General features: G+C 42.0%; 1 protein-coding gene across 6 annotated transcripts in view; it reads left to right on the top strand.

Annotated features, from left to right (window-relative positions):
- The window catches only part of SEMA6A (semaphorin 6A), a 134,807-nt gene that overhangs the window by 94,755 nt on the left and 26,096 nt on the right, over positions 1-13,956 (top strand). For 3 of the 6 annotated variants that reach the window (XM_027652475.1, XM_027652476.1, XM_027652480.1), the window contains 6 exons: positions 614-754; positions 848-928; positions 3,039-3,097; positions 4,886-4,906; positions 5,039-5,089; positions 11,841-12,005. In XM_027652475.1, the coding sequence (XP_027508276.1) occupies positions 614-754; positions 848-928; positions 3,039-3,097; positions 4,886-4,906; positions 5,039-5,089; positions 11,841-12,005 (518 nt within the window). The remainder of the gene's footprint in view (positions 1-613; positions 755-847; positions 929-3,038; positions 3,098-4,885; positions 4,907-5,038; positions 5,090-11,840; positions 12,006-13,956) is intronic. The other 3 variants (XM_027652477.1, XM_027652478.1, XM_027652479.1) reach the window with 3 other exon arrangements.

Genomic DNA, 13,956 nt, shown 5'->3' with positions numbered 1-13,956 from the left:
GCTTATCAGTCTCTACATTGCAATAAGATTTTTTATTTAGTATGTGTAGAAACTAGCCCATCCTATGCAGCAGCTGATGAATAATTAAAAGTGAAGTTCTGCAAAGGAAGATTAATTTTCTAATCCCATAAAAAACCCCTGATTTCTCTCCAAATAATTCAACAACCAGGAAGCTGCTCTCAAAGGGAAGCTTTCCACACAACCAGGAAGCTGCTCTCAAAGGGAAGCTTTCCACACATCAGTCTTCCTGAAATATGCCTAAGGGGGCTTTGAAGTGGGCCATAATCATGCAGAAATTTCAGCTACTTTGAGTACTGAAGAAGAATAAACACAAGAAATGAAGGGCCCTCAGAAGCTTGTCTGGTGTGCTGTCTCTCTCCAATTCTTATTCCCCTGTCCCGTGCATTTTTAATACTTGCTTATGTGTCTATCAGTGTTTTTAGTGGCTATTGTAAGGTTTTTTTCCTCGGCTTGTTCAATTCTACCTTTCTTAGGGGGTTTTTTGGGGGAGTTTTCTATGGGGTTTTTTTTTCAGCTTGAAGAATCACTAAGATTTCCTCTGGTTTCCCAGGAGAACCCATCTGTAACCTTAGCTCACTTTTTTCCTAATCAGGTGCAGCTATGATGGTATGGAGGACAAGCGGATCGTGGGCATGCAGCTTGACAAGCCCAGCAGTGCACTGTACATCGCCTTTTCCACCTGTGTCATCAAGGTTCCCTTGGGCCGTTGTGAGCGTCATGGCAAATGCAAAAAGTAGGTGTCTTCTGATGGTGTTGGAAGCCTGAGCAGTAGGCGTAGGAAGTCGGAAGCGCTCACAAATGCCACCTTGTGCTCTTCTTTCTCAAGGGCCTGCATAGCATCCAGAGACCCGTACTGTGGATGGGTGAAGGAGAGCGGGGTGTGCACACAGCTGGTCCTTGGCTCCAAGTGAGTAAGAGCTCTGGCTGGATGGGATGCAAAGCTCTGGCAGTGGCGCCAGGCAGTCTTGGGCACAGCTATTTGAAACATGGGGCTCTTAGGGAAGGAAAAATGTGGGAAGTGTTTGTTTCTACCTTATTTGCATTCACTTCTGAAATGTCTCACAAATTTTTTTGATGTGAAGTGTCAGCTGATTGGTAACTGCTGAAAGAGGAGGAAGAAGAAAATGAAAGAGCTGTACTAAGGTCCGCGTGTTACTGAAAGGAGCGAACTGGATGGATATGTCTGGACCAGCCTACACTGGAGCCATCACAGCTGATTAAAGAGGCAATAGAATCCAAATTAAATTACTGAAACAATTTGTCCACTGAAAACAAAACCAGTCTTTCTAATTTACTGTGCATTACTATGAGGAATCACAGAGCACAGTAAGGGCTTAAAACAGATATAGAGAAGTGCTGGGTCTCCCCTTGCTTAACAGTAAAATTTCATTATTTTATAATAATGAAAGTCTGTGAAGGCTACAGGGAGCAGACCCACTTCAGAGCTCACATTTCTTGGCCACTTCTGACACACCTTATGATTGCCCACTCTGAGGTATACAGCTATACTTCCTCAAGGTAGTAGTGGAAGTGTAGCACAGACATCGCAAGCATAGCCTTGACAGCCCCACAGCTGGCCCCACTCAACCCTGCTTCTGTACAGGTCTTTGGTATATAATGGACAAGTTACAATCCCTGTACTTCTATCTTGTTCTTAACTTGCTGTTTCGATTAAAATTATTTTGTCCACTGGGGAAGTTATAGCTGTATAGAATCATAGAATCAGCTGGGTTGGAAGGGACCTCAGAGACGGTCAAGTCCAACCCTTGATCCACTACCGCTGCGGTTACTAGACCATGGCACTAAGTGCCACATCCAGTCTCTTTTTAAAAATCTCCAGGGATGGAGAATCCACCACTTCCCTGGGCAGCCCATTCCAATATCTGACCACCCTCTCTGTAAAGAAATTCTTTCTAATATATGTGTCTGTATATGCTTTACTACAAAAGTGTGGGCTGTTCCTGACTGGACATTTGGTAGAATAATATTAAAATGTACCTGTACCTGTATCAGTTTTTTTCAGCATTCCAAAAGTCGTTGAGTCCTTTTGAACTTCCACGGCAAGCTCTATGGGACTTCCATACCTTACGGAATGCAGCTTCTGCATTCATCAGTAGATCCATCAAGACACAGGCAGTGCAGCTTGCAATGGTGAAGTCCAGAATTGAGCAAGGCACCTCATGCTCTGTCCAGTGATTAGAAAGGGGTCCAGATCAGCTGTGGAGATGTCTGGTGAACTTCTAAGCTAGCCACCAGGAGGCAGGCATGTGAGCTGCCCTCCTGGAGCAGGTGGTGGTTGACCAGGAGTGGAGAATGAGTTTTCTGCAAGGGTAATTATACCTCAAGGGCAGGATCCTAACTAATGTAGACAAGGGCTTGTGTTGGAAGTTTTTCAAGGTTCTTGTTGTTCGCTTTTGACCTTACAGGAAGTTGGAAGAACAGCTTCAATAGTTATCCAAAATCACAGGCAGAGGTTGGGAGTGTAAACTGAGGATGTCAGAAAAGCCTGTGAGTGTTTTTCGGTAGAGCACCTTGAGTTGAAGGGAATACATTCTATGGGCTGGACCATATGCCTTGCAGCCTCATCCGTCATAGTACCTAAATGATTGGAATGCAGATTGTCTTCCCCCAGTGCAGTACCTGCCCGGTTGGTTAGCTTACTTCTCACACCAAAGTATCAGTGCACTTGGTCCACTCTGTGAAGAAGTTAAGGTTGGATTATAGTTGCTCCCAATAATATCACATATTTAACAGTTTAAAAAACACAAATCTCTTTTCCTCCCTTGGTAGTGAGGCATGCAGTGGATTTTTTAGAGGTAATAATATAAAGACAGAACATCATCAGAAGAAATCATTAAGCAATGATGAATAACTCAAATGTCTGTATTAAAATTTTTCAATCTTTGTATGGAATTTCCAAAGAAATGGCCAGTTTCAGTTGCACATTTGATCATTTTTTTCTGGTTATGCCTGTGACTGTTGTTATTCATACTGTTTTGTTTCTTTGTATTATTCAGACTGGCGTTTGAACAGGACATAGAACATGGCAATACAGATGGCCTGGGTGACTGCCAAAGTAAGCAAATCTTTTACCCTCTCTTTACCATGTGTCACAGTATCCTTCTGAATGCCTCAGAAGGATGCCTCAGAATGCCATTACCTGTCAGGCATTCTTTTGTAGCAGTGTAAGTCCTAACAGGGACAGCAACAGTAGCTAACTATGCAGGTTCAGAAGAGGAACTGTTGTTTAAATGTGTTTGAGGAAAATAGCCCTGTTTGTGTAATTTATACAAACATCAGACTTCAAAGCACTTACATAGTGAGAAAAGTTCAGCTCTAGAGGATATTGATTACAGCAATGACATAATGAATTGGTGTTCACTGTCTTTATTAGCCATGGTGGTTGGATTGTTTATGTACAGAAGTGGCTTGGTTTCTTAGTGTAATATGTGACGTGGACTACATTCCCATGCAGCACAGGGAGACAGTGAAATATATCTTCAGTTTTGGATCTGAATCAAGAAGTGACAACTGCTTAGTTTGTGAGGCTCAGAGGATTTTATACACAGTCTGGACAACTTAGTGGTATTAAGGGTTATGTACCACTGACTCTGCTTAAGAAATTTCAACAGTAAACCTTAGGTACTGACACCAAGAGTTGAAAGCTTAAACACAGTCTTTAAACATTTACGGTTTTGCACTGAAATGCGTAAAAGTGCATAGCTTGCACTACATGCAGAGGAACCTTGCATGCTGATTTCTGAGCCTTCAGGAATACCAACGTCTGTGTTCAGGACAGCTCTTGTTCCAAATGTTCTTTCCAAAGCTGGTTTAATTCTGAGCCCCAAATATTATTTATGAACCTCATGAAATCAAGACACATTCCTTTCAGTGCAATTTGCACTGATGCCTGTAGATGCAATAAAACTGATGAAGCTGAGGAATTAATGTACAGTTAGAGAGTCATTACTGCTGTAATACAGAGCAAAATAATGGAGGGCTGGAGTTTGCCATGGGATACAGTGTGGGCCAGCTGCTTTGTAGAAAGCCAGAGCTTTCTCATGCCTTGTGCATCCTTATTCAAGAGCTGTTAATTACTGTGATCACTGTGCTTGAAGGAGTACAAGGATTTCAGCCTCTACCCTAAGACAGGGTAGTGTAGGCTGTCTGAAAAGATTTTCGAAGGAGGTGTACATATACTTTGCCCTCTCTTCCCTGTAAAATGAGTTAGAACCAAAATCAGGTCAGTTCCCAGCTGGTCCATCTTTGCCCTTTTCAGCCAGTTCTGCTCTCCTTGGGCAAATAGGTTAGGCAGGAGTGGAGTGTACCTGATATCTGTTACATATAAAAGAAGGGGTAGGAAATTATTCAGGAACACCACATTGTGCTCTTGGAGAGAGATCTGCTTCTGTGCAGAAAGCAACAAAGCCCATGCCCTGCTTAAATCCCTCTTTAGCTCTGAATGATGCGTTGAACCTTGACACTGCACAGGGGTAGATTTCATTCCCTGCTAAGCCAGCTGATCTTATTACTTCATGTGGTCATGGGTCATCTGAGTTTTGTCCTTATTGCTGGCTGCATCCCTTGCAATGCCTTGCATTAGATTAGGACTTGTAAGGAAAGCCATGGCAGGGAGGACACTGGCCTTCCCACTTGCTACACCTTGTACAGAGCTGGTCATGAACACTTTCAAAGCCCAACATTGATGTTGGGTATGTCTGAATATTAGTGTTGCCTGGGTCCTTAGTGTACTCACCACATAATTATAAATGTCAGCTGAAACATAAATGGTTGCTAGCAGGAAACTATTTAAAAGAAAAACAAGTGAGAAATAATGATTTTTCCCCTGTTATTTGTCTTTCAGATTCCTTCGTAGCCCTGAATGGTAAGGAAGTTCTTAGTTTCTTTATTTACTGACAGCAAATACATTTTGGAGGAATCACTTTTTACTAAACTTTTAAGTATTTTCATACTTCTGTTGTATTAAATGTTTCTTCCCAATTTATTTTGTTCATAGACATTTCAACTGCTTCACCTGATCATGAAATGTCTTACGACACACTGTATGGTCAGTTTATGAGTGTTTTTAAAAATTCTCCCCAGATCCTCATGTTAGTTAGTAGTTCCTGTACTCAAATAGCTGTTACCCTTTTTTACTTCTTTTATGTTGGTTTTTAGGGCCCGATTCACTAATCACAATTAGGATTAAGTCGTACCTCTTGATTTTCAATCCCTCTTTTCTTGTCCTCCCTCAAAACTGTCTCCACTGAACTAAAGTCAGATAAGGCCTATTTTAATGGCATACCAGCAGACATGATTAAGAGTATGCTTCATCTGAACACTCAAAGGAACACTTCGGTACAGTGATGCATCTTACCTGTTCACCAGGAAAAACAATATAGCAGCTCACATCCCACTCATGAGCTGTCCAGGCTGGCGTCATTACTGCTACAGCAGCCAGTCAGAGATACATTAAGGAAAGGAGGGGAACTACCCTTGGGTAGGAAGATCTCTCATAAGGAAAACTAGCCATGTGAATTGAGACTGGATTATGTGTCAATTCCTGAAGGTTCTTGTTGCTTCTGGGGTGAGTCATTTATGTTGTCCATTCTTGCAGTATCTTATTGCCTGAATGAGGCCCAGTCTGTAAAAAAAAATAAAAGAAATTCATATAGCAAATTAAATTACCTGAGCTGAAGAGGATCATTTCTGCAAGCCTACAGTACCAGTTTCCCATGAGGCAGCTGTTAAACTGTGCTCACAGTGCTTTTCATCACTTTGTTCTGGATATTTGGAAGTGGATTATGCAAGAGTGAAGAACAAATATCTTCATGAGGAATCATTGCAGAATAAATAATCCCTTTAAATTCAAACGTAGGCATACATTGCAATAGTTTTTCTTTATAGACATTCTGAACAAAGATAAGTTCTCACAACCTGAGGATATGTGGTATTGCTCCCAGTGAAGTCAGTGGGAAATTTCCATATGGGGTTGGAGCTTTCTTGTAGTGTTGCTTTCAGGATGTACAAGACTAGCAGTTCAGCAAGGCTAAGTCAAATTCACCATATATTTGGCTGAACATAGCAAGAGATAGGTTAATGTGAAGTTGAGATGAACTTTTAATTGATCCTTTCATCTCATGCCTGCAGAATATGTAGGTGTAAAACAAGCAATGACAGCTCAGTAGAGCAGAATATAAATAACTGGAGGCACAGTAGTGCTGTTCAACATTTGTAAAACTAAAATCAAATTCCCCTTGTTGTTTATTACCGGGAAATGAAAAATGTGCAGGTGAAACTTGTTTGAAAATATGATAATGAAAACCAGTGAAGGGAATGTACTAAATCAAAGGCAAGTTAAGACTTTGTAATATATGGAAGACTCACAGTTTCATTTGCATATACAGTTTGTACTTTCTTTCATTATAAAATTGCTGTATTTCCAATGCACAGAGCAACAATTGAAAAAGAGTAATAACAAAATCCATACTGCTGAATGTACAGATAAGAAAATGGTTTTGGACATAGTGCTGATGTGCCAAAAGTGTTCTAGATTTGGTGCTTCTAAGTGAATTCATAGGCTACAAAGTTATAGCTGTGAGATTGTGGTTCTGGATCCTGCCAACTACAGTATTAGTAGAAACTTCGGTATAAACTGATATGACTAAAAAAGCAGAAGAGTGTTTCAAGTGAGCAGCAGAGTGAAGAAAGCTGAAATCCAAAAGAGTATAGCTAAAAAAAAAGGGCTTCATTTTACTGTCAAGCCCAAAGACAGACTCCGTAAATGAACCAGGCTTTTAAAGCAGAACCTTACAGACAGATGCACTGGAGAAATGCTGACCCAGCATTAACATGGATTCCCATTCATGCCCTGTCTTTCAAAGGTTATTTCATTGACCCTTCTCAGGTACACCCTGATAACAAGGCTGCTAGGCAAGTCAGTTCCTCCTTTTATGAGCTTAGTTAAAGTATCCATTCTGATATTATTGCAGTCAGTCTTTCTTTTCACCTATCATGGCAAAATAGTCATCTGTATTGATCTTCCACATCAGAAGTGCAGAAATCCTAGGATGAGGTAGTAAACTAGTCTTAGTAAACACGTTCATGTTTGCTAACTGTAGTAACTGATCTGAGTAATTTTTTTTCCTGAGAAAATGAAAATTTTATGAAATCTATTTTAATGTTACTGAGTACAGTTTAATGCATAAGTAAATGGCATGTTGTAATAGATTAAGCCTCAGAACACTGGGATAAACCAGAATACCAACCAAGTGAATGCTCAGGGTTTTTTTTGATTCAGTGGGCCAAATATATCCAAAAGCATCTGAAACTAAGACAAAAGAAGTCTTAAGGCCTGATTCTCTTGATTTTCTCCACTATAAATCACCCTCCTTCAACAGACTTACTGCCAATCTGTAGCGGTGTGAATGAAAGGAGAACCAAGTCCTTAATCTTTGTATTCTTGGCACCAAACTCCTCATGAGTTTGGCAAGTGGACTTCTTTCTAGGGCAGTCTTACATGATCAATTGCTTACAAGTAAAGTGCAAAGTCCACACAGGTGACTATTCAAGTGACACCCAAGGAGAGGATAGCAGACTAAAGATCTGGCTGCAGAAGGTCAGAGAGAAATTATGCGAGAGCCACATATTTAAACAAAGAGATTAGGCTAGATTCCTCTGCAAAATTCTAAGCAGCTTCAATTACCTTTGGAAACATCAATTCTTAGTGAATTGGGCCCTTATTTAACCCTCTAGCCACAGTTCTTTCTCCCTCTGTAGTATTGATTTAGCTTTTCCCTCTAATTGTCTAATTAGGTTGCTATAGCTGTTAATAGGATAGCATGCAGACATCTTAACCTCTGAGATCCTAATGACTTGTGCATATTAGAGCAACTATCAAATACGTATTGAATCTCTGTCTTTGTTTTAAATCTGAAAAATTCTGCTTACGTTTTACAAGTGCACTTCAGAACAAGCTCTAGTTACAGAAGTGCAGCCTTTCTGAATCGTTATCTGTGCTTGTAGACACTAAGTGCTTTTACTCTGCCTCTGTTACTTGATTACAGCACTCCAAATGAAAAGTTTTTGCAAATAATGGAAGCACCTAAACCAGATTTTTTTAAAAGTGTGTCTGTTTGATTTTTACGTGTTTGCTTTAAACAAAGACATTTGAAAAGCACTATGTGTGCAGTTATTCAGACTCTTTGCTTTAAAACAAAGGCAGAATTGTTTTTTCAGATGATTTTGTATTAACCATTATTAACACAGAGGTGCTGGCCACATCTCAGATGTGCAAAGGCCTCTTTAAATTTCAGCAAAGCCTATTTGCACAGTCAGAATGGTAAAAATGGTGTAATGGGAAAAAAAGGCCCACTATGTGCTGCAAACTATACAACACATTGTAAAGGTTTAATAGTGGCTGTGTGTGAGAGGGCCAGGACTGGGTTGCCTGCCACTTCAGTCTTTTCTGTTTATGAGAGAAACTTAAGTAGCTCACACATTTGTGGTGCCACTCTGCTCAGAACTGAAATTCACCCAGTGGGACTGACTATTAAGACACTTACAGGGCACTGTGATACTGCTTAGGGGAGCAGTATCACTGCCCAGTAGTAAGTGTTTGCAGAATACTGCTCTAGCACAACTGGGACAGGCTAAGGTTTAATCTGCTCCTGCCCTGCTTCCTGAAAATCAAATGGAAGTAAGTTTATCTCAGTTAGCTGTGGAAACTTGCTTCTTAGTGTGTACTTGACTAACACATTAGTAACAGAGAGAATAGACTGATTTCTTTCTTTTGTATAAAACCCCTCTCCACCTAGTGACCATCTGGTACACATTAATATCTTCACAAAGCCTTAGCTTTCCATTACAAGGAAGTTCTCTGTGTATTGGCAACATATGGTTCAGGAAATATTTTTTTTTCCCCAGAAAATGTGTCCCTTAGGCATATACTTCCTCTAGATTATTGTATTATGACATGTTTTTTCTTTGACTTTACTTATAGCTTTTCCTTAGAATTCCCCCTTTAAACACACTTAAAAGTGCAAGTGTCTGGACAGAGATATGGGTATATAAATGCGTATCAAACACAGACAAAACCATGATTGCTACTTGGCAAAATTTTTTTTTCTTCTACCTCCTTATCAAGCAATGACTAATTGCTTTCTTATGTTGAGTGCAGCACTATTTGTAGGCTGACCAAATACTGTACACATTATTGTGGTTGCTGAATGAGGTATTAACTCGGAGTCTGGAACACCGTGAATGCTGCAGCTGTGGATTAGTCCTTAGGGAAAAGAAAACATAAAAATCCCATAATTTCCATTTTCTAGCATGCTCTCTGCCCTATTATTTGTCTTATTTGTTGGGGATGAGCACAGGAATTGACAAGCTTAAAATGGTGTTGAGTGAACCCTTTCATGCTCCAGCATATTCTTACTTCAAGGGAATATGTGTGTGCTTTCAATCACTGGACCTCTACCTGTCCTTTTGGAAACAAGCAGACCTGCTGCAGGACTGCTGTGGAGCAGGCAGCACATTTGGATCAGAGTCCATCATTATCTAACTGTGTGTTACCAATGTTCCCAGCCGTGCTGTGGCTTATGGAAACCTTTTAAAAGACAATAATGTTTTGGCTTCTCTTTTCTATTTGAGTGACATTAAAAGCTCTCTCTTAACAAAATACAGCCTTTAATTTGCCATGTTAAAGAAAGATGGCTGGGAGAAACCAGACTTTCTACCATGAGTGGGTAAAAAATAATCCTGTGCTTTTGTCAGTATAAGCCTTCAGACTGAAGTCCAGAGCTAAATTGTGTTGCTGTGAATTTGACCAGCTTTCTTTTCTAAGCATACAAGTTACAGGAGTTCATTGTGTCCACGTCCTGTGCTAAACACAGTCCAAACTGTTTCCACCTATAATCCTGTGCAGGAAATCAGAAGGGCTCCTTGAAAACATACAGAGGAGCACAGACATTTTTTTTTCCCTCATTAATATTCAGCAGGACTTCATAACAGCATCTTAATAGAAGTTGCAGTATTTTGCTGACTTCCTCAGTAGCTCAACACCATTAAGCTGGTGAAAGGGCTGGATAAAATGAAGCACATGGGTGCTTCAAAAAGCCTGAGGACATTGGTGGCTAACATTTAGATTTTGGTTGCTGGAGTGGAATTGAGGATCTCGGTTCATCATCTCTTTCTTCTCTTCTGAGAGTTGGGGCTAGATGGCTTTAGAAGGCATTTAAACAGCTTTTTTGAGATGGAGTTTCCAAAAGCTTTGTGCTTATCCAGTGACTGTTTAAAATAAACTATAGAAGCACAGGCTCTAACTGCCCAGGTCTAAGCCTTCTCTGGGAGGATTTACATTTCAGCTCCTCGTGTTGATCTGTCTCTGCCCCAGTGAGTCTCAAATTATTCTTCCAAGCAGTGAAGCAAGATCAAGGGAAGGAGCAGAGAAAGGGTCCCTGCTAGGGCAGTCTGTAGCCTGGTGATTGGACTCTTCTCCAAGGGAGATTCATCTAAGGAAGGAAAATTAGTTTGCTGGGCTGTTCAAAAGGAGAAGGGCTGCTGTCAGTCTATCTAGTGTTATCTGAAGAAAAAGCGCTGTATGCCATTCTGTCTGTGAATAATCCAATTCTGTTAGTGTTTGAGCATGTGTCACAAACACCTCTTTTGATAGGCTGTCTCAGAAAAGTAGACAAGGGGTAATACACTTATTCCACCTCAAATTAAGGAGGCCCAGAACTCCTTGGGTCCTGCTCAAAATAACTCACTTTGGCACATGTGCTGAAAGGAAACTTTCAGAGTGGTTTTGAGGTCAAAATGGTGTAGTGTGGATGGTGTTTGGTACTTCCTCCACAAAGCAGCTGAGCCATCTTCCAGAGACAGTAGACTCCAAGCATCTCAAACGTTTTGGGTGCTACGTCTCTGCCTGAACCAATCCACTTTTAAAATTGTGCCATGTTTCCAGCGGGGCACATTCTGTGAATGTGCTGTTGGTTGGGGTATTTGATATGCAAAGAGCGAATCAGCCTTATTCAGGACAGCAGTAACAATGTCTAGAGCATTTGTAATGGATAAAAGGCACCTGAGACCTCAGTCCAGCTGCTGCTGGAGTCATGGGTTCTTGGGCAGATCCGCACAGTGAGACATTGTCTTAACTGTTACTCTGAGCAGAAACCATATTCAGTTTTGTGCTTATTTCAGAGTCATTTTGGACCCTCAGCTCAGACGGGACCAATAGTGATGGTGCAAGCGGGTGCGAGCAGCTGGCCCTGGACATATCCCATCTGGAGTGGGATGCCACAGTGTGAGCACGCTGGTGCTTGGCTGTCGTTCATTCCCCTGGGGGCATGAGGCAGAGTGCCACTGATGTTGCCATTTTGTAGTTCTGGCATTCCCATTCAGTTTTGGCCATTTTAGAAGTTTTTCTGTTTTAAATTCTTTTTAAAATTGCTTTTTAACTAAGCCAGTACCATGACAGTATGGGCTGACACTTCAGTTTCAGTCAGGCTGTGTACTGAATCCAGCCAAAGGATACTTGACTTGAATGAAGTGTGGCTTACCTTCTTTCACACGTGTTTAGCTCTGTTGAGTTAAAGCAAAGAACTGCGAGCTCAGTGGCAGCACCTCTTAGCACCCTGATCTGAAAGGTTCACATCCCCTCTTTCTTGGGGCTGTGTTTTGAAGGACTTTTGCTCAGCCTAAGGCAAGACGTTCACCCATCATGGAAGCAAAGCAGTCCATGCGTTCCTGAGCATGGAGAGGTAGAGTGGTAAGTGACTAATGAGACTTGTCTTCCCTACCTGTATTTATAATGTAAACAGGACACTCCAGTTCCCTAGTCCCAGGCACCACCACTTCTGACTCTCGCGCTCGACAGGGTTATGATGCTAGGGGACGCTTGCTGGATTGGAAGGATCCGCTTGGTTCATCTGAAAATACAGATCCATATGTGGCAGTTTCATCCCATAATCATCAAGACAAGAAGGGTAAGGCCTTGGAAATGATGTCCTGTGGTGAGGAGGGAGGGGGAGGAGGACTAAAGTGTAACTGCTTCCAGCTGGCTTAGAGTAACATGTAATGAAACTCTTGTGCTATAATTAAAAGCTTATTGTAAAGCCTGAAACTAAACAGCCAATCTTAGACCCAGTCCTAGATAATTCACTGCCTGAGGAAACCACACAAAACAAACAGAAGTGCATACCTTTATAGAGTGTCTTATGTATGAAAGGAAGGGAAATAGTGGGGATTTAGCCCTCTTTAAATGTTATCTGTTCTCTGAAAGAGCAAGATGCGGGCTTCCCATTGCTCTTAAGGGTGCACTTTTATGTTGCCTTTGTCTGAATTCCTAGCAGATCTCAGCTAATTTCACATTATTTCCTTCTCTCAACAACCGTAGAATCATAGAACCATGAAATCATTTGAGTTGGAAGAGACCCCCAAAGATCATCTCATTCCAACCCCCCTGCCATGACCAGAGACACTTTCCAGTAGACCAGGTTGCTCCAAGCCCCATCCAACCTGGCTTTGAACCCTTTCAGGGATGGGACATCAGCAGCTTCTTTGGGCAACCTGTTCTAGTGCCTCACCACCCTCACAGTAAAGAATTTCTTCCATATATCTAATCTAAACCTGCCCTCTTTCAGTTTAAAGTCATTCACCCTTGTTTTATCTCTACTTGCCCTTGTAAAAAGTTCCTCTTCAGCTCTTTTATAAACCCCTTTAGGTACTGGAAGGCTGCTATAGGGTCTCCCCAGAGCCTTCTCTTTCCCAGCCTGAACAACCCCAACTCTCTCAGCCTGTCTTCATAGGAGAGGTGTTCCATCCTTCTAGTCATCTTTGTGGCCCTCATCTGGACTTACTCCAACAGGTGCTTCCCACAGGTCTTTCCTGTGCTGAGGGCCCCAGAACTGGATGCAGCACTGCAGGTGAGGTCTCACCAGAGCAGTTTAGAGGGGCAGAATCACCTCCCTCAGCCTGCTGACCACGCTGCTTTTAATGCAGCCCAGGATGTCGTTGGCTTTCTGGGTTGCAAGTGCACATTGCTGGGTCATGTCCAGCCTCTCATCCACCAGCACCCTCAGGTCCTTCTCAGCAGGGCTGCTCTCAATCCATTCAACCCCCAACCTGTATTCATACTGGGAGTTTCCCTGACTCCAGTGCAGCCCCTTGTGCTGGGCTTTGTTAAACCTCTTCAGGTTCTCATGGGGCCACTTCTCAAGCTTGTCCAGGTCCCTCTGGATGGCTTCCCATCTTCAGGTGTGTCAGTCGCACCACTTAGCTTGGTGTCACCTGCAAACTTGCTGAGGGTGCACTCAATGCCACTGTGTCATTGCTGAAGACATTGTACAGACCCCTGAGGGAACCACTTGTCACTGATCTCCATCTGAATGCTGAGCCACTGACCACTATCCTCTGGATGCAACTGTCCAACCAATTCCTTGTCCTTTGAACTGTCTACCCATCAAATCCATCTCTCTCCAATTTAGAAAGAAAGATTTTGGAGGATGTGTCAAAGGCCTTACGGAAGTCCAGATAAATTATGTCAGTAGCTAATTGTCAGTAGCCTAAATTACGTCACTTCCTTGTCCATTGATGGAGTCTCTTCATTGTAGAAGACTTGTCAGACAGCACTTTCCTTTGGTGAAGCTGTGAGCTCTGCTGGCTGTCTCAAATCACCTCCCTGTCCTCCATGTGCCTTAGGAGAGCTTCTAGGAGGATCTGCTCCATGATCTTCCCAGGCACAGAGGTGAAGCTGACAGGTCAGTATTTCGCAGGGTCCTCCTTTCTACTCTTTTTAAAGATGAGTACAAGTTTGCCTTTTTGCTAGTTGCCTAGAACTTCACCTAACTGCCACACTTTTCAAATGTCATGGAAGTGGCTTAGCAATTACATCAGACGATTCCCTCAGGACTTTGGGATGCATCTCATCAGGTCCAG

The sequence above is a fragment of the Corapipo altera genome, unplaced genomic scaffold (assembly GCF_003945725.1).
Source record: "Corapipo altera isolate COAL_440 unplaced genomic scaffold, ASM394572v1 61286, whole genome shotgun sequence".
NCBI classification, from domain to species: Eukaryota; Metazoa; Chordata; class Aves; order Passeriformes; family Pipridae; genus Corapipo; species Corapipo altera.
Note: the sequence above shows the minus strand (reverse complement) of the source record. Positions and strands in the feature narration are given on the sequence as shown.